At 40.0% G+C, this 26,065-nt stretch overlaps 2 protein-coding genes across 5 annotated transcripts in view; both read left to right on the forward strand.

The window, feature by feature from the left end:
* Nucleotides 1–26,065, forward strand: part of lrch1 (leucine-rich repeats and calponin homology (CH) domain containing 1) — a 195,004-nt gene that overhangs the window by 111,053 nt on the left and 57,886 nt on the right. For 3 of the 4 annotated variants that reach the window (XM_062068759.1, XM_062068760.1, XM_062068757.1), the window contains exons 10-15: nt 2,888–2,958; nt 3,019–3,117; nt 3,242–3,319; nt 10,545–10,581; nt 10,809–10,919; nt 13,593–13,662. In XM_062068759.1, coding sequence (XP_061924743.1) covers nt 2,888–2,958; nt 3,019–3,117; nt 3,242–3,319; nt 10,545–10,581; nt 10,809–10,919; nt 13,593–13,662 — 466 coding nt within the window. The remainder of the gene's footprint in view (nt 1–2,887; nt 2,959–3,018; nt 3,118–3,241; nt 3,320–10,544; nt 10,582–10,808; nt 10,920–13,592; nt 13,663–26,065) is intronic. The other variant, XM_062068758.1, reaches the window with a different exon arrangement.
* Nucleotides 1–26,065, forward strand: part of LOC133664257 (uncharacterized) — a 265,732-nt gene that overhangs the window by 75,082 nt on the left and 164,585 nt on the right. The window lies entirely within an intron of this gene.

The raw sequence follows: 26,065 nt of genomic DNA on the forward strand, positions 1-26,065 counted from the left end.
ACCGGAGTTACCGCAGAGGCAAACTACTGCTTGCGCATCTTAGCCACGCCTCTTTTAGTCTACTTTATACCTGCATTATCTGTTTCTCAGTACATATATTACAGTTTCCCTATCAAATGAATAATAAGTATTACAAATTAAATTTAAAAAAAGATTTTCTTTCACAAAAAGCACATAAAACATAAAAAAACCTTTATATTGACGGATAGATATATAGTTTATTTAGAGATGTAAATGTTAAAAACAATATTATATTCCTTGTTTTTAAAAAAGTACTTCTGGGACCAAACTTGAGGCCCTTACGGTTAAAAAAAAATATATATATATATATATATATATATATATATATATATATATATATATATATATATATATATATATATATATATATATATATATATATATATAAATGGCTTACATGGTTTGATTTTTGGGTATGCGGCCCTCAGTGGAAAAAGTTAGGACACCCCTGCTTTAGTCTGATGATGGCAGCCATCAAGGAGGTTAACATGGAGACTAAATGGCCCCCGCGTAAATATTTCAACACACTCCTTGATCACGCCTGCCAGACACAGATGAGGGCGGCTTAGCGTCACGCTTCCATTTCCAGACAATCCCGTTTGACGCTCGCCTTGTGGGAAAGTGGGACACGCCTGAATCAATGTAGGATTGTCATCATCAGCCCCTTGCGACTGTGCGTGCGTCGCCACGATAACCGCCTGCTGGATGAGCACAGTAAATATCTGACATCAGCACAAAAACCTGCAATGAAATGAGAATATTGGATACAAACACTCCGATGCTGACTTGTGCACGTTTTAGTCCTGGCCCCGCACAACAAGGTCAACGCGGTAGGCTTGGCTACACAACAGCCAAGCACACAATAGCACACCAGCTAGACACGCGTAATGATATGAACAATATTGCCGTGTAAAACGGCACATTTGTGAATGTCAACAATTATCTAGTAAGTCGAGTTGTATGTTGTCACGTTGTGTCAATAAAAAGAGAATACAACAAATCCTTTTCAACTTATATTCAATTGAATAGACTGCAAAGACAAGATATTTCATGTTCACACTGAGAAACTTCTTCATATTGCACCACACATTTTCAATGGCATCGTCTTGCTGAAATAAGCAGGGGCGTCCATGGTAACGTTGCTTGGATGGCAACATATGTTGCTCCAAAAGCTGTATGTACCTTTCAGCATTAATGGTGCCTTCACAGATCTGTAAGTTACCCATGTCTTGGCCACTAATACACCCCCATACCATCACACATGCTGGCTTTTACACTTTCACCCTAGAACAGGCTAGATGGTTCTTTTCCCTCTTTGGTCCGCAGTTTCCAAAAAAAATTTGAAATGTGGACTCGTCAGACCTCAGAACACTTTTTCCACTTTGCATCAGTCCATCTTAGATGAGCTCGGGCCCAGCGAAGCCGGCAGCGTTTCTGGGTGTTGTTGATAAATGGCTCTGGCTTTGCATAGTAGAGTTTTAACTTGCACTTACAGAATTTGAAATGTGGACTCGTCAGACCTCAGAACACTTTTTACACTTTGCATCAGTCCATCTTAGATGAGCTCGGGCCCAGCGAAGCCGGCAGCGTTTCTGGGTGTTGTTGATAAATGGCTGTGGCTTTGCATAGTAGAGTTTTAACTTGCACTTACAGATGTAGCGACCAACTGTAGTTACTGACAGTGGTTTTCTGAAGTGTTCCTGAGCCCATGCGGTGATATCCTTTACACACTGATGTGGCTTTTTGATGCGGTACTGCCTGAGGGATCCAAGGTGTGTAATATCATGGCTTACGTGCAGTGATTTCTCCAGATTCTCCGAACCTTTTGATGATATTACGGAGCGTAGATGGTGAAATCCCTAAATTCCTTGCAATAGCTGCTTGAGAAAGGTTGTTCTTAAACTGTTCAACAATTTGCTCAGGCATTTGTTGACAAAGTGGTGACCCTCGCCCCGTCCTTGTTTGTGAATGACTGAGCATTTCACGGAAGCTGCTTTTATACCCAATCATGGCACCCACCTGTTCCCAATTAGCCTGTTCACCTGTGGGATGTTCCAAATAAGTATTTGGCGAGCATTCCTCAACTTTATCACTCTTTTTTGCCACTTGTGCCAGCTTTTTGGAAACATGTCGCAGGCATTATTTACCATTTACACAACGTGACAACTTCACCACTTTTGGGTTTTGTATTTCCACAGAAGCGTATTAAAAAAAAGGATCCAGTCACCTCATGTGCGTAACTTAATGAATTATCGTGGCCACTAGGTGTTGCCAAAAAAAAAACATTAAATGTCAACTTAAAGACAGCAAAGTCAATTCCATATGGTTATTAATAAATAGGTTTGTGTTTTTTATACCTACCATGGTTCTATGGGGGGGGGGCGGTATAGCTCGGTTGGTAGAGCGGCCGTGCCAGCAACTTGAGGGTTCCAGGTTCGATCCCCGCTTCCGCCATCCTCGTCATTTCATACATTGACATCCTGCTGCCCTTTAACAGAGCGGCCGGTGATTAGATAAGCCAGCCCAGGTGTGCCATCTACGCACCTGTCGCTAATCTCCAAACAGGTCCACAGGCCACGCCCCCCCACACTTAGATATTGGGTTTCACTATGTAAAAGCGCTTTGAGTCACTAGAGAAAAGCGCTATATAAATAGAATTCACTTCACTTCACTATGTTTGACTCATTTCACTTGATTGAGCCTCTTCTAACATTCCACACTAGACAAATACTAAAAGTGTGTATGTTGTTATCACCAAGTACTCAACACTCCGAATTAAATGTGTCGCACTTGAAACGAGGGCCGACCGCCACGGACGCCTCTTTGTGACACCGCAGCTGGTTCTGAGGTGCGCCTTTGTTCTCAGGGCCGGCGGACGGTGGAGTTCGACGAGCCGCTCCGGATAGACGAGGACTCGCACTGGACGACGGAGCAACGGTGAGAAAACGGCCTCGGTTTTAAATAGACCTTTGCAAACGTTGACTTGTGGTCTTGCAGCCAGAGGCCAAAGGTGGGCTCCACGTTGGAGGGTGAGCTCCACCTGGACATGATCCAGCAGCTGAAAGAGGCCGTGGAGCTGCTGCAGGACCCCGGCAGGTCAGAACTGCTCACTGTGGTCCAACCTGACGATCCTTAGTTGCTTTCATTGTATTGTTTGCTGGCACTCGTCCTATTCCTGAATAATAACTATATTGGTTGTCTCTTCTCCTGCGTGGTTTAGAATAAGCTCGGAGCAAGAGAACCTGTGTGGAGTCCAGCTGTACCCTGTGGAGATGGTCACTGTGGAAGAGTCGGTCAAGTAAGTCTGTTTACCACGTGCTAGCGTGGACATTATTAGGGGCCGCAATGTCCTGTTGTAATTGTAAGCTTTTATTATTATTATACCGGCCGCCTCTTTGAGCTGTAATTTGACCCCCTTAACATGCTTCAAAACTCACCAAACTGGACACACACATCAGGACTGGCGAAAATTGCCATCTAATCAAAAAACCAAACCCCAAAACTCAAAATTGCGCTCTAGCGCCCCCTAGGAAAACGGTAGGAATGTCATAGAGACGTGAAACAAAAACCTCTATGCAGGTCAGACTTATACGTAGATTTCATACATTGACATCCTTCAGCAAAAATCAACAGGAAGTTGGCAATTCCCCCTTCAGAACAACATTTTGGTAAAAACAGTCACTTTTGCCTCTTTGAGCTGTAATTTGACCCCCTTAACATGCTTCAAAACTCACCAAACTGGACACACACATCAGGACTGGCGAAAATTGCCATCTAATCAAAAAACCAAACCCCAAAACTCAAAATTGCGCTCTAGCGCCTCCTAGGAAAAAACACAGACAAAACGGCTTGTAATTCCGGTAGGAATGTCATAGAGACATGAAACAAAAACCTCTATGTAGATCAGACTTATACATAGATTTCATACATTGACATCCTTCAGCAAAAATCAACAGGAAGTTGGCAATTCCCCCTTCAGAACAACATTTTGGTAAAAACAGTCACTTTTGCCTCTTTGAGCTGTAATTTGACCCCCTTAACATGCTTCAAAACTCACCAATCTGGACACACACATCAGGACTGGCGAAAATTGCCATCTAATCAAAAAACCAAACCCCAAAACTCAAAATTGCGCTCTAGCGCCCCCTAGGAAAACGGTAGGAATGTCATAGAGACATGAAACAAAAACCTCTATGTAGGTCAGACTTATACCTAGATTTCATACATTGACATCCTTCAGCAAAAATCAACAGGAAGTTGGCAATTCCCCCTTCAGAACAACATTTTAGTAAAAACAGTCACTTTTGCCTCTTTGAGCTGTAATTTGACCCCCTTAGCATGCTTCAAAACTCACTATATTTGACACACATCAGGACTGGCGAAAATTGCCATCTAATCAAAAAACCAAACCCCAAAACTCAAAATTGCGCTCTAGCGCCCCCTAGGAAAACGGTAGGAATGTCATAGAGACATGAAACAAAAACCTCTATGCAGGTCAGACTTATACCTAGATTTCATACATTGACATCCTTCAGCAAAAATCAACAGGAAGTTGGCAATTCCCCCTTCAGAACAACATTTTGGTAAAAACAGTCACTTTTGCCTCTTTGAGCTGTAATTTGACCCCCTTAACATGCTTCAAAACTCATCAACCTGGACACACACATCAGGACTGGCGAAAATTGCCATCTAATCAAAAAACCAAACCCCAAAACTCAAAATTGCGCTCTAGCGCCCCCTAGGATAACGGTAGGAATGTCATAGAGACATGAAACAAAAACCTCTATGTAGGTCAGACTTATACCTAGATTTCATACATTGACATCCTTCAGCAAAAATCAACAGGAAGTTGGCAATTCCCCCTTCAGAACAACATTTTAGTAAAAACAGTCACTTTTGCCTCTTTGAGCTGTAATTTGACCCCCTTAACATGCTTCAAAACTCACCAAACTGGACACACACATCAGGACTGGCGAAAATTGCCATCTAATCAAAAAACCAAACCCCAAAACTCAAAATTGCGCTCTAGCGCCCCCTAGGAAAAAACACAGACAAAACGGCTTGTAATTCCGGTAGGAATGTCATAGAGACATGAAACAAAAACCTCTATGTAGGTCAGACTTATACCTAGATTTCATACATTGACATCCTTCAGCAAAAATCAACAGGAAGTTGGCAATCCCCCCTTCAGAACAACATTTTAGTAAAAACAGTCACTTTTGCCTCTTTGAGCTGTAATTTGACCCACTTAACATGCTTCAAAACTCACTATATTTGACACACATCAGGACTGGCGAAAATTGCCATCTAATCAAAAAATCAAACCCCAAAACTCAAAATTGCGCTCTAGCGCCCCCTAGGAAAATGATAGGAATGTCATAGAGACATGAAACAAAAACCTCTATGCAGGTCAGACTTATACCTAGATTTCATACATTGACATCCTTCAGCAAAAATCAACAGGAAGTTGGCAATTCCCCCTTCAGAACAACATTTTAGTAAAAACAGTCACTTTTGCCTCTTTGAGCTGTAATTTGACCCCCTTAACATGCTTCAAAACTCACCAAACTGGACACACACATCAGGACTCGCGAAAATTGCCATCTAATCAAAAAACCAAACCCCAAAACTCAAAATTGCGCTCTAGCGCCCCCTAGGAAAAAACACAGACAAAACGGCTTGTAATTCCGGTAGGAATGTCATAGAGACATGAAACAAAAACCTCTATGTAGGTCAGACTTATACCTAGATTTCATACATTGACATCCTTCAGCAAAAATCAACAGGAAGTTGGCAATCCCCCCTTCAGAACAACATTTTAGTAAAAACAGTCACTTTTGCCTCTTTGAGCTGTAATTTGACCCACTTAACATGCTTCAAAACTCACTATATTTGACACACATCAGGACTGGCGAAAATTGCCATCTAATCAAAAAATCAAACCCCAAAACTCAAAATTGCGCTCTAGCGCCCCCTAGGAAAATGATAGGAATGTCATAGAGACATGAAACAAAAACCTCTATGCAGGTCAGACTTATACCTAGATTTCATACATTGACATCCTTCAGCAAAAATCAACAGGAAGTTGGCAATTCCCCCTTCAGAACAACATTTTGGTAAAAACAGTCACTTTTGCCTCTTTGAGCTGTAATTTGACCCACTTAACATGCTTCAAAACTCACTATATTTGACACACATCAGGACTGGCGAAAATTGCCATCTAATCAAAAAATCAAACCCCAAAACTCAAAATTGCGCTCTAGCGCCCCCTAGGAAAATGATAGGAATGTCATAGAGACATGAAACAAAAACCTCTATGCAGGTCAGACTTATACCTAGATTTCATACATTGACATCCTTCAGCAAAAATCAACAGGAAGTTGGCAATTCCCCCTTCAGAACAACATTTTGGTAAAAACAGTCACTTTTGCCTCTTTGAGCTGTAATTTGACCCCCTTAACATGCTTCAAAACTCACCAAACTGGACACACACATCAGGACTGGCGAAAATTGCCATCTAATCAAAAAACCAAACCCCAAAACTCAAAATTGCGCTCTAGCGCCTCCTAGGAAAAAACACAGACAAAACGGCTTGTAATTCCGGTAGGAATGTCATAGAGACATGAAACAAAAACCTCTATGTAGGTCAGACTTATACATAGATTTCATACATTGACATCCTTCAGCAAAAATCAACAGGAAGTTGGCAATTCCCCCTTCAGAACAACATTTTGGTAAAAACAGTCACTTTTGCCTCTTTGAGCTGTAATTTGACCCACTTAACATGCTTCAAAACTCACTATATTTGACACACATCAGGACTGGCGAAAATTGCCATCTAATCAAAAAATCAAACCCCAAAACTCAAAATTGCGCTCTAGCGCCCCCTAGGAAAATGATAGGAATGTCATAGAGACATGAAACAAAAACCTCTATGCAGGTCAGACTTATACCTAGATTTCATACATTGACATCCTTCAGCAAAAATCAACAGGAAGTTGGCAATTCCCCCTTCAGAACAACATTTTGGTAAAAACAGTCACTTTTGCCTCTTTGAGCTGTAATTTGACCCCCTTAACATGCTTCAAAACTCACCAAACTGGACACACACATCAGGACTGGCGAAAATTGCCATCTAATCAAAAAACCAAACCCCAAAACTCAAAATTGCGCTCTAGCGCCTCCTAGGAAAAAACACAGACAAAACGGCTTGTAATTCCGGTAGGAATGTCATAGAGACATGAAACAAAAACCTCTATGTAGATCAGACTTATACATAGATTTCATACATTGACATCCTTCAGCAAAAATCAACAGGAAGTTGGCAATTCCCCCTTCAGAACAACATTTTGGTAAAAACAGTCACTTTTGCCTCTTTGAGCTGTAATTTGACCCCCTTAACATGCTTCAAAACTCACCAATCTGGACACACACATCAGGACTGGCGAAAATTGCCATCTAATCAAAAAACCAAACCCCAAAACTCAAAATTGCGCTCTAGCGCCCCCTAGGAAAACGGTAGGAATGTCATAGAGACATGAAACAAAAACCTCTATGTAGGTCAGACTTATACCTAGATTTCATACATTGACATCCTTCAGCAAAAATCAACAGGAAGTTGGCAATTCCCCCTTCAGAACAACATTTTAGTAAAAACAGTCACTTTTGCCTCTTTGAGCTGTAATTTGACCCCCTTAGCATGCTTCAAAACTCACTATATTTGACACACATCAGGACTGGCGAAAATTGCCATCTAATCAAAAAACCAAACCCCAAAACTCAAAATTGCGCTCTAGCGCCCCCTAGGAAAACGGTAGGAATGTCATAGAGACATGAAACAAAAACCTCTATGCAGGTCAGACTTATACCTAGATTTCATACATTGACATCCTTCAGCAAAAATCAACAGGAAGTTGGCAATTCCCCCTTCAGAACAACATTTTGGTAAAAACAGTCACTTTTGCCTCTTTGAGCTGTAATTTGACCCCCTTAACATGCTTCAAAACTCATCAACCTGGACACACACATCAGGACTGGCGAAAATTGCCATCTAATCAAAAAACCAAACCCCAAAACTCAAAATTGCGCTCTAGCGCCCCCTAGGATAACGGTAGGAATGTCATAGAGACATGAAACAAAAACCTCTATGTAGGTCAGACTTATACCTAGATTTCATACATTGACATCCTTCAGCAAAAATCAACAGGAAGATGGCAATTCCCCCTTCAGAACAACATTTTAGTAAAAACAGTCACTTTTGCCTCTTTGAGCTGTAATTTGACCCCCTTAACATGCTTCAAAACTCACCAAACTGGACACACACATCAGGACTGGCGAAAATTGCCATCTAATCAAAAAACCAAACCCCAAAACTCAAAATTGCGCTCTAGCGCCCCCTAGGAAAAAACACAGACAAAACGGCTTGTAATTCCGGTAGGAATGTCATAGAGACATGAAACAAAAACCTCTATGTAGGTCAGACTTATACCTAGATTTCATACATTGACATCCTTCAGCAAAAATCAACAGGAAGTTGGCAATCCCCCCTTCAGAACAACATTTTAGTAAAAACAGTCACTTTTGCCTCTTTGAGCTGTAATTTGACCCACTTAACATGCTTCAAAACTCACTATATTTGACACACATCAGGACTGGCGAAAATTGCCATCTAATCAAAAAATCAAACCCCAAAACTCAAAATTGCGCTCTAGCGCCCCCTAGGAAAATGATAGGAATGTCATAGAGACATGAAACAAAAACCTCTATGCAGGTCAGACTTATACCTAGATTTCATACATTGACATCCTTCAGCAAAAATCAACAGGAAGTTGGCAATTCCCCCTTCAGAACAACATTTTAGTAAAAACAGTCACTTTTGCCTCTTTGAGCTGTAATTTGACCCCCTTAACATGCTTCAAAACTCACCAAACTGGACACACACATCAGGACTCGCGAAAATTGCCATCTAATCAAAAAACCAAACCCCAAAACTCAAAATTGCGCTCTAGCGCCCCCTAGGAAAAAACACAGACAAAACGGCTTGTAATTCCGGTAGGAATGTCATAGAGACATGAAACAAAAACCTCTATGTAGGTCAGACTTATACCTAGATTTCATACATTGACATCCTTCAGCAAAAATCAACAGGAAGTTGGCAATCCCCCCTTCAGAACAACATTTTAGTAAAAACAGTCACTTTTGCCTCTTTGAGCTGTAATTTGACCCACTTAACATGCTTCAAAACTCACTATATTTGACACACATCAGGACTGGCGAAAATTGCCATCTAATCAAAAAATCAAACCCCAAAACTCAAAATTGCGCTCTAGCGCCCCCTAGGAAAATGATAGGAATGTCATAGAGACATGAAACAAAAACCTCTATGCAGGTCAGACTTATACCTAGATTTCATACATTGACATCCTTCAGCAAAAATCAACAGGAAGTTGGCAATTCCCCCTTCAGAACAACATTTTGGTAAAAACAGTCACTTTTGCCTCTTTGAGCTGTAATTTGACCCACTTAACATGCTTCAAAACTCACTATATTTGACACACATCAGGACTGGCGAAAATTGCCATCTAATCAAAAAATCAAACCCCAAAACTCAAAATTGCGCTCTAGCGCCCCCTAGGAAAATGATAGGAATGTCATAGAGACATGAAACAAAAACCTCTATGCAGGTCAGACTTATACCTAGATTTCATACATTGACATCCTTCAGCAAAAATCAACAGGAAGTTGGCAATTCCCCCTTCAGAACAACATTTTGGTAAAAACAGTCACTTTTGCCTCTTTGAGCTGTAATTTGACCCCCTTAACATGCTTCAAAACTCACCAAACTGGACACACACATCAGGACTGGCGAAAATTGCCATCTAATCAAAAAACCAAACCCCAAAACTCAAAATTGCGCTCTAGCGCCTCCTAGGAAAAAACACAGACAAAACGGCTTGTAATTCCGGTAGGAATGTCATAGAGACATGAAACAAAAACCTCTATGTAGATCAGACTTATACATAGATTTCATACATTGACATCCTTCAGCAAAAATCAACAGGAAGTTGGCAATTCCCCCTTCAGAACAACATTTTGGTAAAAACAGTCACTTTTGCCTCTTTGAGCTGTAATTTGACCCACTTAACATGCTTCAAAACTCACCAAACTGGACACACACATCAGGACTGGCAAAAATTGCCATCTAATAAAAAAAAAAAAAAACCCAAAACTCAAAATTGCGCTCTATCGCAATTATATATATATATATATATATATATATATATATATATATATATATATATATATATATATATATATATATATATATATATACATACATGCATACATGCATACATACATACATACATACATACATACATACATACATATATATATATCATACATATATATATATATATATATATATATATATATATATATATATATATATATATATATATATATATATATATATATATATGGGCTTTTTGGACATGTTTTGATTGGACTCTCTCTCCTCTCAGTGGGCAGGACAGCGATGACGGCACCACAACACCAAAGGTACGTAAAGGTGTGCAGCACTTGGAGAACATCAAGGATGAATTAGGTAGAAGTGAAAGTATGTGAAACAGGAGTCTAGAACCTTTGGTCGCGGTCCTGTTGGACTGGCAGGATGTTCCCGCTTGGCGTGCAATAGTCCCTTGTTTCCTCACGTGGACTCAGCAGGAAACACACCTTGGCCTTTAGAGTCTTTGAGAAGGTTGGATTAAAACCTCGATGGTTTGCAGCACTCGGAGGAAGGAGGTGGCTGTGAGTTCCAGAGGAAGAGACAGATGATTCTAGAAAAGGCTCGCTTTGAGGCCCAGCTTGCATGGCGGCGGTATGAATGGCACATGCAGGTAAGCATGGCGCCCAGGTGGTGGTAGTGTGCGTCCTGTCAACCATGCAGGTAAGCATGGTGGTAGTGTGCGTCCTGTCAACCATGGTGTGTCCCAGTCAAGCTGGCACTGGTTTAAGTGTGTGTGCGCGCTAGCTACTGAGCTAAAAGCCTGAGCTATCAACCAGCACCGCTCTTGTTTATATAGCCCTTTTTTCCTAGAGACACAAAGCGCATTGCACAGTGAACCCATTGTTCAATTCAAAGCAGTGTGGGTGACACTGGCGGCAGGTGGGTACAGTGCCTTGCCCAAGGACACAAGGGCAGTGACTAGGGTGGCGGAAGCTGGGATCGAACCTGGAACCCTCATTTTGCCTATCGGTCACAATCATTATGAGATACAAGAACACACAGGATTTAAAAAATGATATATAAAACACTTGTAATATGTAATATGTACAATATGTACACTGCAAGTATATATATCATGTAGTAACAGACACCTTCATAACAATATGTAATATGTACAATATACACACTGCAACTATATATATAATGTAGTAACAGACACCTTCATAACAATATGTAATATGTACAATATACACACTGCAAGTATATATATAATGTAGTAACAGACACCTTCATAACAATATGTAATATGTACAATATACACACTGCAAGTATATATATATAATGTAGTAACAGACACCTTCATAACAATATGTAATATGTACAATATACACACTGCAAGTATATATATACTGTAGTAACAGACACCTTCATAACAATATGTAATATGTACAATATACACACTGCAAGTATATATATAATGTAGTAACAGACACCTTCATAACAATATGTAATATGTACAATATACACACTGCAAGTATATACATAATGTAGTAACAGACACCTTCATAACAATATGTAATATGTACAATATACACACTGCAAGTATATATATAATGTAGTAACAGACACCTTCATAACAATATGTAATATGTACAATATACACACTGCAACTATATATATAATGTAGTAACAGACACCTTCATAACAATATGTAATATGTACAATATACACACTGCAAGTATATATATAATGTAGTAACAGACACCTTCATAACAATATGTAATATGTACAATATACACACTGCAAGTATATATATATAATGTAGTAACAGACACCTTCATAACAATATGTAATATGTACAATATACACACTGCAAGTATATATATAATGTAGTAACAGACACCTTCATAACAATATGTAATATGTACAATATACACACTGCAAGTATATACATAATGTAGTAACAGACACCTTCATAACAATATGTAATATGTACAATATACACACTGCAAGTATATATATAATGTAGTAACAGACACCTTCATAACAATATGTAATATGTACAATATACACACTGCAAGTATATATATAATGTAGTAACAGACACCTTCATAACAATATGTAATATGTACAATATACACACTGCAAGTATATATATATATATAATGTAGTAACAGACACCTTCATAACAATATGTAATATGTACAACATACACACTGCAAGTATATATATAATGTAGTAACAGACACCTTCATAACAATATGTAATATGTACAATATACACACTGCAAGTATATATATAATGTAGTAACAGACACCTTCATAACAATATGTAATATGTACAATATTTACTATATTTGGATTATTTTAATAATTTCCTGGATTAATTTTTTTCGCGCATTGATTTCGGTTTCCATAGCAGAGTGTTTTGGACTTGGGACAACAAACGCGCGTGTATTTCAATCATGGCAGACTTGGTAACAGACAACAATTTTTGGACAAACGAGGCTTCACAACCTGATCTTTTTGAAGCTGAACACACTGAGGATGAACTCCTGCTTCTAGAAGCGAGCACCAAACCTTGTGTCTTCTTGTCCGTCGTTAGGGTTGCGAACCATAGGCAACATTCCAAAAAAGTGCAGTTCCCCTTTAAGGTTGTCACGGACAACCTCTTCCAACCTCCGAGGACAAAGCTCCGAACTATGTGGAACGCTCTCCCCGACCACCTGAGGGCACCACAGACTGTGAATGCTTTTTTTTTTTTTTTTTTTTTAGATATACGTGTGCTAGTTGTAGCTATTAGGCTGTTCTAGTTTTTATTTGTTTTACTATTTATTTTACTTGTGGTTGTAGCGTTGTTGTTGTTTAAATGCACCGTAGCACTTTGAGGGTGTTTGTTCAATGTAAAGTGCTTTTACTAATCAAATCTATTTTTATTATTATTATTACTTATGTGGTCTTGTGTTAGCCTTGTTGCTAACGTTGCTGTTGAGCGAGCTTCCACGATCGTTGTTGTGTAGCCGCCTCCTCCTTGTTGTGTTGCATCATGCTGAGGTCATCCATTCACAGTGTGTGTGTGTGTGTGTGTGTGTGTGTGTGTGTGTGTGTGTGTGTGTGTGTGTGTGTGTGTGTGTGTGTGTGTGTGTGTGTGTGTGTGTGTGTGTGTGTGTGTGTGTGTGTGTGTGTGTGTGTGTGTGTGTGTGTGTGTGACCGACCTGGGGGTACTTCAGGTTTTCCCTGGTGGTCGGTGGTGGGGCCATGCAATGTTTACTGTGTGAGTTGTCAAGCCCGTGCCTCATTCTCTGCATGGAAAACAACTGACCCTTTCATTTGTGTTGCCGCAGCAACGGGACCGGTGCCCGGGCGGGATCCCTGCCGTCTCCAGCTCGCCGTTTGGCCTGAAACCTCGCTCGGGTGAGTTGACCACGACTGCCGGCCCACTTCCTGCCAACGCTAAAGAATACCAGCCGGGGACTTGACCAAAACCGGTCAATAAGTCGCGGTCAAATCCCGGGTGGTTCGTAATACCGTCTCAAAATGTCATTATTGGAAAAACCGTGATAGATTAGCGCACTCTGAAGAGGTCATTTCCAGGTATGACGATAATTTGATGAAATGTTGATATTGTTACTGTCAGGTTCAAACAGCGATGACATCTATTAGACAAGACATGAAGCAAGGAATTGAACATAGACAGGATTCAGTTTAGCTCATGAGGCGAGCGCGTGGACCTGCACCCTCGTACAGTGTCGTCCCACGCTCTGACGAAAGGGTTCCACGCCTCTCCCTTTATTTGGGCATTTTCTGATCACATGGCTGCAGCTGCTTCTAAGGGGAGAGGGGTCATAAACAGCTGCCGCACTCGGTCATAAACAGTTCAAAGAAAAAGGTGCTTGGAGCCGTGTCAGGTTCCCCCCCCCCCTCTGCTTTGTCGACCTCGGGTTAATGGCAAGGTCTTCCTGTGGCTGTCCCAATAGATCAAAGAAACCGACACCTCCACGTCGCATCCCATCGCACACAGCTGAGGTTTACAAGCGGTAGGCCTTTTTGCGTGATAAGATCAAAGACGCTTTTGTCTTCTCGCAGGGCGACCTGAAGTCATGGGAACACAACGTTGTGTGATAGAATTATTGTGACAGTTACATCCCAAATCACAATCACAAATACTTTATTAAACCCCGAGGGGAAATTAACATGTCAGCACAATCCCATTCAAGAGCAGACAAACATTACAGGGAGACAGAACAGGATCATCAAACATTGCAGGGAGACAGAACAGGATCAAACATTACAGGGAGACAGAACAGGATCATCAAACATTGCAGGGAGACAGAACAGGATCAAACATTACAGGGAGACAGAACAGGATCAAACATTACAGGGAGACAGAACAAGATCATCAAACATTGCAGGGAGACAGAACAGGATCAAACATTGCAGTTATACAGAACAGGATCAAACATTCCAGGGAGACAGAACAGGATCAAACATTGCAGGGAGACAGAACAGGATCAAACATTACAGGGAGACAGAACAGGATCATCAAACATTGCAGGGAGACAGAACAGGATCAAACATTGCAGTTATACAGAACAGGATCAAACATTACAGGGAGACAGAACAGGATCAAACATTACAGGGAGACAGAACGGGATCAAACATTGCAGGGAGACAGAACAGGATCAAACATTGCAGTTAGACAGAACAGGATCAAACATTCCAGGGAGACAGAACAGGATCAAACATTGCAGGGAGACAAAACAGAATGAAACATTGCAGGGAGACAGAACAGGATCAAACATTGCAGGGAGACAGAACAATATCTAACATTACAGGGAGACAGAACAGGATCGAACATTGCAGGGAAACAGAACAGGATCAAACATTGCAGGGAGACGGAACAGGATCAAACATTGCAGGGGGACAGAACTGGATCAAACATTGCAGGGAGACAGAACAGGATGAAACATTGTAGGGAGACAGAACAAGATCTAACATTACAAGGAGGGAGACAGAACAGGATCAAAAATTGCAGGGAGACAGAACAGGATCAAACATTGCAGGAAGACAGAACAGGATCAAACATTGCAGGGAGACAGAACAAGATCTAACATTACACGGAGACAGAACAGGATCAAACATTGCAGGCAGACAGAACAGGATGAAACATTGCAGGGAGACAGAACAGGATGAAACATTGTAGGGAAACAGAACAAGATCTAACATTACAGGGAGGGAGACAGAACAGGATCAAACATTGCAGGAAGACAGAACAGGATCAAACATTGCAGGGAGACTGAACAAGATCTAACATTACAGGGAGACAGAACAGGATCAAACATTGCAGGGAAACGGAACAGGATCAAACATTACAGGGAGACAGAACAGGATCAAACATTACAGGGAGACAGAACAAGATCATCAAACATTGCAGGGAAACAGAACAGGATCAAACATTGCAGGGAGACGGAACAGGATCAAACATTGCAGGGAGACAGAACAAGATCTAACATTACAGGGAGACAGAACAGGATCAAAGATTGCAGGGAGACAGAACTGAATCAAACATTGCAGGGAGACAGAACAGGATGAAACATTGTAGGGAGACAGAACAAGATCTAACATTACAGAGAGGGAGACAGAACAGGATCAAAAATTGCAGGGAGACAGAACAGGATCAAACATTGCAGGAAGACAGAACAGGATCAAACATTGCAGGGAGACAGAACAAGATCTAACATTACAGGGAGACAGAACAGGATCAAACATTGCAGGCAGACAGAACAGGATGAAACATTGCAGGGAGACAGAACAGGATGAAACATTGTAGGGAAACAGAACAAGATCTAACATTACAGGGAGGGAGACAGAACAGGATCAAACATTGCAGGAAGACAGAACAGGATCAAACATTGCAGGGAGACTGAACAAGATCTAACATTACAGGGAGACAGAACAGGATCAAATATTGCAGGGAAACAGAACAGGATCAAACATTGCAGGGAGACCGAACAGGATCAAACATTGCAGGGAGACAGAACAGGATCAAACATTGCAGGGAGACAGAACAAGATCTAACATTACAGGGAGACAGAACAGGATCAAACATTGCAGGGAGACAGATCAGGATGAAACATTGTAGGGAGACAGAACAAGATCTAACATTACAGGGAGGGAGACAGAACAGGATCAAACATTGCAGGGAGACAGAACAGGATCAAACATTGCAGGGAGACAGAACAGGATCAAACATTGCAGGGAGACAGAACAGGATGAAAAATTGCAGGGAGACAAAACAGGATGAAACATTGCAGGGAGACGGAACAAGATCTAACATTACAGGGAGACGGAACAGGATCAAACATTACAGGGAGACAGAACAAGATCATCAAACATTGCAGGGAGACAGAACAGGATGAAACATTGCAGGGAGACAGAACAGGATGAAACATTGCAGGGAGACAGAACAGGATGAAACATTGCAGGGAGACAAAACAGGATGAAACATTGCAGGGAGACAGAACAGGATGAAACATTGCAGGGAGACAAAATAGGATGAAACATTGCAGGGAGACGGAACAAGATCTAACATTACAGGGAGACGGAACAGGATCAAACATTACAGGGAGACAGAACAAGATCATCAAACATTGCAGGGAGACAGAACATGATCAAACATTGCAGGGAGACAGAACAGGATGAAACATTGCAGGGAGACAGAACAGGATGAAACATTGCAGGGAGACAAAACAGGATGAAACATTGCAGGGAGACAGAACAGGATGAAACATTGCAGGGAGACAAAATAGGATGAAACATTGCAGGGAGACAAAACAGGATGAAACATTGCAGGGAGACAGAACAAGATCATCAAACATTGCAGGGAGACGGAACAGGATCAAACATTGCAGGGAGACGGAACAGGATCAAACATTGCAGGGAAACAGAACAGGATCAAACATTGCAGGGAGACAGAACAGGATCAAACATTGCAGGGAAACAGAACAGGATCAAACATTGCAGGGAGACAGAACAGGATCAAACATTGCAGGGAGACAGAACATGATCAAACAATGCAGGAAGACAGAACAGGATCAAAGATTGCAGGGAGACAGAACAGGATCAAACTTGCAGGGAGACAGAACATGATCAAACATTGCAGGGAGACAGAACAGGATCAAACATTGCAGGGAGACAGAACAGGATCGCTGATGGGTCTGCCAACTTACAAAAAAGGTGAGATACAGGTAAACAATGGGGGGGGTAAAATGGGCCCCTGGAGAGGGGGTCCAGACAAAATGAGTTGGGACACAATGAAGGTGTGTTCCTTCAGTCGGAGGACCCGCTCCCCATTAAGACCCAAACCTGACCGTGACCCCCCCCTCCCCCTCCCCCTTCCATGCTACGCAAGCTAACGCGCTAACATCGGAATGCTAGCGGCAGCTTTGCTGGCGTTGCTTGTCTGCGGCGTCATGGCAACCATCGGGCCCTTGTTTGCTTTAGCATGTGAAGTGCTGCTAACGGCTAACGACGCTAACATGAACTAATCTTTGGTTTTTCTGTGTGTTGTCACATCCCAATTTTGACATCGTCTGGTTTTTGGTGGTTTCTGGCCATGTTCCGCCGCATGACCTTTACCCCCCCCACCCCTCCCTGTTCATTTGTGGAATGACCCCGCCCCCGACCATGATGCTCCCCACCTGCCTGGATGTAGCCCCGCCCTCGCTGCCTTGCTCGCCCCCGCCCTCCCCCTTCCTTCTCTCGCAGGCCCCGACCCTCCTCAGGGATTTGCGCCGTAGCCGCGATGCCGGAGGAGTACTGGACCGCGGTAGGTTCCGGACCGGACTTTTCAGAAGTTAGCGGACACGTGCGAGCACACAAATACACAACATGCGATCACACACAAGTACACAACATGCGATCACACACAAATACACAACATGCGATCACACACAAGTACACAACATGCGATCACACACAAATACACAACATGCGATCACACACAAGTACACAACATGCGATCACACACAAATACACAACATGCGATCACACACAAGTACACAACATGCGATCACACACAAATACACAACATGCGATCACACACAAGTACACAACATGCGATCACACACAAATACACAACATGCGATCACACACAAATACACAACATGCGATCACACACAAATACACAACATGCGATCACACACAAATACACAACATGCGATCACACACAAATACACAACATGCGATCACACACAAGTACACAACATGCGATCACACACAAGTACACAACATGCGATCACACACAAATACACAACATGCGATCACACACAAATACACAACATGCGATCACACACAAATACACAACATGCGATCACACACAAATACACAACATGCGATCACACACAAATACACAACATGCGATCACACACAAATACACAACATGCGATCACACACAAATACACAACATGCGATCACACACAAATACACAACATGCGATCACACACAAATACACAACATGCGATCACACACAAATACACAACATGCGATCACACACAAGTACACAACATGCGATCACACAGAAATACACAACATGCGATCACACACAAATACACAACATGCGATCACACACAAATACACAACATGCGATCACACACAAATACACAACATGCGATCACACAGAAATACACAACATGCGATCACACACAAATACACAACATGCGATCACACACAAATACACAACATGCGATCACACACAAATACACAACATGCGATCACACAGAAATACACAACATGCGATCACACACAAATACACAACATGCGATCACACACAAATACACAACATGCGATCACACACAAATACACAACATGCGATCACACACAAATACACAACATGCGATCACACACAAATACACAACATGCGATCACACACAAATACACAACATGCGATCACACACAAATACACAACATGCGATCACACAGAAATACACAACATGCGATCACACACAAATACACAACATGCGATCACACACAAATACACAACATGCGATCACACACAAATACACAACATGCGATCACACACAAATACACAACATGCGATCACACACAAATACACAACATGCGATCACACACAAATACACAACATGCGATCACACACAAATACACAACATGCGATCACACACAAATACACAACATGCGATCACACAGAAATACACAACATGCGATCACACACAAATACACAACATGCGATCACACACAAATACACAACATGCGATCACACACAAGTACACAACAGTCCCGTGTTTGTGCTACAGAGCGTTTAAGACCATGACTAATGGACTGGAACGGGTTCAGGCCCGGGGGAGCGTGACTTCACTAGGACTGGGACTCGCTCTGCTCCTGACCTCGTTATCAGCCAATTGTGTGTGTGCGCGTGTGTGTGTGTGTGTGTGTGTGTGTGTGTGTGTGTGTGTGTGTGTGTGTGTGTGTGTGTGTGTGTGTGTGTGTGTGTGTGTGTGTGTGTGTGTGTGTGTGTGTGTACGTGTGTGTACGTGTCATTTGGACTTTGCGGGGACATTTGACTTGAATGGCCTAGTTTGGTTGAAGACGAAGAGAGTTGTGCAGTTAACTGTTCCAAAGACTAATTAGATCCTGGTTAGCATACCCCGGGGTGCTTTCACACAGCAACTAATTAGTGGTTGAAGAAGACAAGATGGTGCGTGTTGGAGTGGTCGTCATGGAGTTTGTGTAGCATCTGATGCTCCCTGGTCTCTACTCTCCATCCCTCCTTTCTCTGCCTCTTAGAAACACTTTTAACATTACTGACACTAAACATGTCACATACCAGTCCTCTGTGCCGCGTAAACATGTCATATATATACATATGTATATATATATATATATATATATATATGTATATATATATATATATATGTATATATATATATATATATATATATATATATATATATATATATATATATATATATATATATATATATATATATATATATATATTCATACATATGTATATACATATGTATGTATATACATATGTATGTTTGTATATATATATATTTATACTGTATATATATACACATACATATGTAAATACATATGTACCGTAATTTCCTGACTATAAGCCGCACCAGCTAAATTTAGGGGAAAAAACAGATTGCCCCATATATAAGCCGCACCCGACTATAAGCCGCAGGGTTTTGATGTGTAATTACCGTAGTACAGGGGTCACCAACGCGGTGACAATTTAAATCAATGTTCAAGTAATTTTTTTTTTTTTTATTGTAAAGAATAATAAATACATTTTAATTTAATTCTTCATTTTAGCTTCTGTTTTTTCGACGAAGAATATTTGTGAAATATTTCTTCACACTTATTATGATTAAAATTCAAAAAAAATATTCTGGAAATCTAGAAAATCTGTAGAATCAAATCTTATTTCAAAGTCTTTTGAATTTATTTAAAAAATGTTGTTCTGGAAAATCTAGAAGAAATAATTATTTGTCTTTGTTAGAAATATAGCTTGGTCCAATTTGTTATATATTCTAACAAAGTGCAGATTGGATTTTAACCTATTTAAAACATGTCATCAATATTCTAAAATTAATCTTAATCAGGAAAAATTACTAATGATGTTCCATAAATTTAATTTTTTCAAAAACATTTGAATTAGCTAGTTTTTCTCTTCTTTTTTTCGGTTGAATTTTGAATTTTAAAGAGTTGAAATTGAAGATAAACTATGTTTCAAAATTTAATTGTCATTTTTTTCGTGTTTTCTCCTCTTTTAAACCGTTCAATTAAGTGTAAATATCATTAATTATTAATAATAACATATAGTTAAAGGTAAATTGAGCAAATTGGCTATTTCTGGCAAGTCATTTAAGTGTGTATCAAACTGGTAGCCCTTCGCATTAATCACTACCCAAGAAGTAGCTCTTGGTTTCAAAAAGGTTGGTGACCCCTGCCGTAGTATATAGTGTAATTAGCGTAGTATATAGTGTAATTAGCGTAGTATATAGTGTAATTAGCGTAGTATATAGTGTAATTAGCGTAGTATATAGTGTAATTAGCGTAGTATATAGTGTAATTAGCGTAGTATATAGTGTAATTAGCGTAGTATATAGTGTAATTAGCGTAGTATATAGTGTTATTAGCGTAGTATATAGTGTAATTAGCGTAGTATATAGTGTAATTAGCGTAGTATATAGTGTAATTAGCGTAGTATATAGTGTAATTAGCGTAGTATATAGTGTTATTAGCGTAGTATATAGTGTAATTAGCGTAGTATATAGTGTAATTAGCGTAGTATATAGTGTAATTAGCGTAGTATATAGTGTAATTAGCGTAGTATATAGTGTAATTAGCGTAGTATATAGTGTAATTAGCGTAGTATATAGTGTAATTAGCGTAGTATATAGTGTAATTAGCGTAGTATATAGTGTAATTAGCGTAGTATATAGTGTAATTAGCGTAGTATATAGTGTTATTAGCGTAGTATATAGTGTAATTAGCGTAGTATATAGTGTAATTAGCGTAGTATATAGTGTAATTAGCGTAGTATATAGTGTAATTAGCGTAGTATATAGTGTTATTAGCGTAGTATATAGTGTAATTAGCGTAGTATATAGTGTAATTAGCGTAGTATATAGTGTAATTAGCGTAGTATATAGTGTAATTAGCGTAGTATATAGGGGTTCCTGCTACCACGGAGGGGATTGTCGGGACAGAGATGACTGTTTGGGAACGCAAAGCGTCCCATTTATTAACTATAAATCTTTCAATCATTCAATCAAACTTTCACATCTTTGACATGGCGAACAGCATTCGTGCAGAGTACAAATAATACAACGGTGCAAAGTAATACAAAGTGCTCGCCTGTACGTTATCAAAATAAGCAGCCTACCGGTATATGAAAAGTCAGTCTTTAATCATTGTGTCATCGTCTTCCTCCTGCGTACTAAAACCACCGGAATCCTCTTCGTCGGTGTCGGAGAAGAACAGGCCGTATATAAGCTGCACCCTTGTATAAGCCGCAGGGACCAGAACCAGGGGAAAAGTAGCGGCTTATAGTCCGGAAATTACGGTATATATATATAATAGTCCGGAAATTACGGTACATATATATACCGTAATTTCCGGACTATAAGCCGCTACTTTTCCCCCTCGTTCTGGTCCCTGCGGCTTATACAAGGGTGCGGCTTTTTTATAAATAAATCGATTTTTTAAAAATGAGAATCGTGATTCGAATTCGAATCGATTTTTTCCCACACCCCTAATATATATATATATAGCTTATACATATATATATATGTACATTAATGATTTTTAAAAAATCCATATGATGTTTATAAAGTGAGTAAATACGTCCCTGGACACATGAGGACTTTGAATATGACCAATGTATGATCCTGTAACTACTTGGTATCGCATCCATACCTAAATGTGTGGTATCATCCAAAACTAATGTCAAGTATCAAAGAAGAGAAGAATAAGTGATTATTACATTTGAACAGAAGTGTACATAGAACATGTTCAAACAGAAAATAAGCAGATATTGACAGTAAATGAACAAGTGGATGAATAATCCGTTTTTTACAGTTTGTCCCTCATAATGTGTACAAAATAATAGGTGTATAAATGACACAATATGTTACTGCTTAGACTAATTAGGAGTCTGTTTACTTACTACTAAAAGACAAGTTGTCTAGTATGTTCACTATTTTATTTAAGGACTAAATTGGCAAACAACTGTCTGCAGTGATCACTTTGTAAAATGTTTGTAAGGCCAACTTAGGGCCAATTATGGCCAACTTAGGGCCATTTAGGGCCAACTTAGAAAAATTAGGGCAAAGTAGGCCAATTAGGGCCAACTTATTTACAGCCAATTTAGGGCTAACTTAGAGCCATTTAGGGCCAACTTAGGCAAATTAGGCCCAACTTATTTAGGGCCAATTTAGGCAAATTAGGCCAATTAGGGCCAATGAGGGCCAACTTTTACTTACTACTAAAAGACAAGTTGTCTAGTATGTTCACTGTTTTATTTAAGGACTAAATTGGCAAACAACTGTCTGCAGTGATCACTTTGTAAAATGTTTGTAGGGCCAATTTAGGGCCAGTTATGGCCAATTTAGGGCCAACTTAGAAAAATTAGAGCAAAGTAGGCCAATTAGGGCCAACTTCTTTAGAGCCAATTTAGGGCTAACTTAGAGCCAACATAGGCAAATTAGGCCCAACTTATTTAGGGCCAATTTAGGCAAATTAGGCCAATTAGGGCCAACTTATTTAGGGCCAAATTAGGCCAATTAGGGCCAACTTTTACTTACTACTAAAAGACAAGTTGTCTAGTATGTTCACTATTTTATTTAAGGACTAAATTGGCAAACAACTGTCTGCAGTGAACACTTTGTAAAATGTTTGTAGGGCCAATTTAGGAAAATTAGGCCAATTAGGGCCAACTTATTTAGGGTCAAATTAGGCTAATTAGGGCCAACTTATTTAGGGACAATTTAGGGCCAACTTAGGGTCAACTTAGGCAAATTAGGGCCAATTTAGGGCAAACTTTTACTTACTACTAAAAGACAAGTTGTCTAATATGTTCACTATTTTATTTAAGGACTAAATTGGCAAACAACTGTCTGCAGTGATCACTTTGTAAAATGTTTGTAGGGCCAATTTAGGAAAATTAGGCCAATTAGGGCCAACTTATTTAGGGTAAAATTAGGCTAATTAGGGCCAACTTAGGGCCATTTAGGGTCAACTTAGGCAAATTAGGGCCAATTTAGGGCAAACTTTTACTTACTACTAAAAGACAAGTTGTCTAGTATGTTCACTATTTTATTTAAGGACTAAATTGGCAAACAACTGTCTGCAGTGATCACTTTGTAAAAAGTTTGTAGAGCCAATTTAGGGCCAACTTAGAAAAATTAGGGCAAAGTAGGCCAATTAGGGCCAACTTATTTAGAGCCAATTTACAGCTAACTTAGAGCCATTTAGGGCCAACTTAGGCAAATTAGGCCCAACTTATTTAGGGCCAATTTAGGCAAATTAGGCCAATTAGGGCCAACTTATTTAGGGCCAAATTAGGCCAATTAGGGCCAACTTTTACTTACTACTAAAAGACAAGTTGTCTAGTATGTTCACTATTTTATTTAAGGACTAAATTGGCAAACAACTGTCTGCAGTGAACACTTTGTAAAATGTTTGTAGGGCCAATTTAGGAAAATTAGGCCAATTAGGGCCAACTTATTTAGGGTCAAATTAGGCTAATTAGGGCCAACTTATTTAGGGACAATTTAGGGCCAACTTAGGCAAATTATGGCCAATTTAGGGCAAACTTTTACTTACTACTAAAAGACAAGTTGTCTAGTATGTTCACTATTTTATTTAAGGCCTAAATTGGCAAACAACTGTCTGCAGTGATCACTTTGTAAAATGTTTGTAGGGCCAATTTAGGAAAATTAGGCCAATTAGGGCCAACTTATTTAGGGTAAAATTAGGCTAATTAGGGCCAACTTAGGGCCATTTAGGGTCAACTTAGGCAAATTAGGGCCAATTTAGGGCAAACTTTTACTTACTACTAAAAGACAAGTTGTCTAGTATGTTCACTATTTTATTTAAGGACTAAATTGGCAAACAACTGTCTGCAGTGATCACTTTGTAAAAAGTTTGTAGAGCCAATTTAGGGCCAACTTAGAAAAATTAGGGCAAAGTAGGCCAATTAGGGCCAACTTATTTAGAGCCAATTTACAGCTAACTTAGAGCCATTTAGGGCCAACTTAGGCAAATTAGGCCCAACTTATTTAGGGCCAATTTAGGCAAATTAGGCCAATTAGGGCCAACTTATTTAGGGCCAAATTAGGCCAATTAGGGCCAACTTTTACTTACTACTAAAAGACAAGTTGTCTAGTATGTTCACTATTTTATTTAAGGACTAAATTGGCAAACAACTGTCTGCAGTGAACACTTTGTAAAATGTTTGTAGGGCCAATTTAGGAAAATTAGGCCAATTAGGGCCAACTTATTTAGGGTCAAATTAGGCTAATTAGGGCCAACTTATTTAGGGACAATTTAGGGCCAACTTAGGGTCAACTTAGGCAAATTAGGGCCAATTTAGGGCAAACTTTTACTTACTACTAAAAGACAAGTTGTCTAGTATGTTCACTATTTTATTTAAGGACTAAATTGTCAAACAACTGTCTGCAGTGATCACTTTGTAAAATGTTTGTAGGGCCAATTTAGGGCCAACTTAGGGCCAATTATGGCCAATTTAGGCCCAACTTAGAAAAATTAGGGCAAAGTAGGCCAATTAGGGCCAACTTATTTAGAGCCAATTTAGGGCTAACTTAGAGGCAAATTAGGCCCAACTTATTTAGGGCCAATTTAGGCAAATTGGGCCAATTAGGGCCAAATTAGGCCAATTAGGGCCAACTTTTACTTACTACTAAAAGACAAGTTGTCTAGTATGTTCACTATTTTATTTAAGGACTAAATTGGCAAACAACTGTCTGCAGTGATCACTTTGTAAAATGTTTGTAGGGCCAATTTAGGAAAATTAGGCCAATTAGGGCCAACTTATTTAGGGCCAATAGGGGCAAATTAGGCTAATTAGGGCCAACTTATTTAGGGACAATTTAGGGCCAACTTAGGGCCATTTAGGGTCAACTTAGGCAAATTAGGGCCAATTTAGGGCAAACTTTTACTTACTACTAAAAGACAAGTTGTCTAGTATGTTCACTATTTTATTTAAGGACTAAATTGGCAAACAACTGTCTGCAGTGATCACTTTGTAAAATGTTTGTAGAGC

This window comes from Entelurus aequoreus, linkage group LG14 (genome assembly GCF_033978785.1).
Source record: "Entelurus aequoreus isolate RoL-2023_Sb linkage group LG14, RoL_Eaeq_v1.1, whole genome shotgun sequence".
In the NCBI taxonomy this organism is placed as follows: domain Eukaryota; kingdom Metazoa; phylum Chordata; class Actinopteri; order Syngnathiformes; family Syngnathidae; genus Entelurus; species Entelurus aequoreus.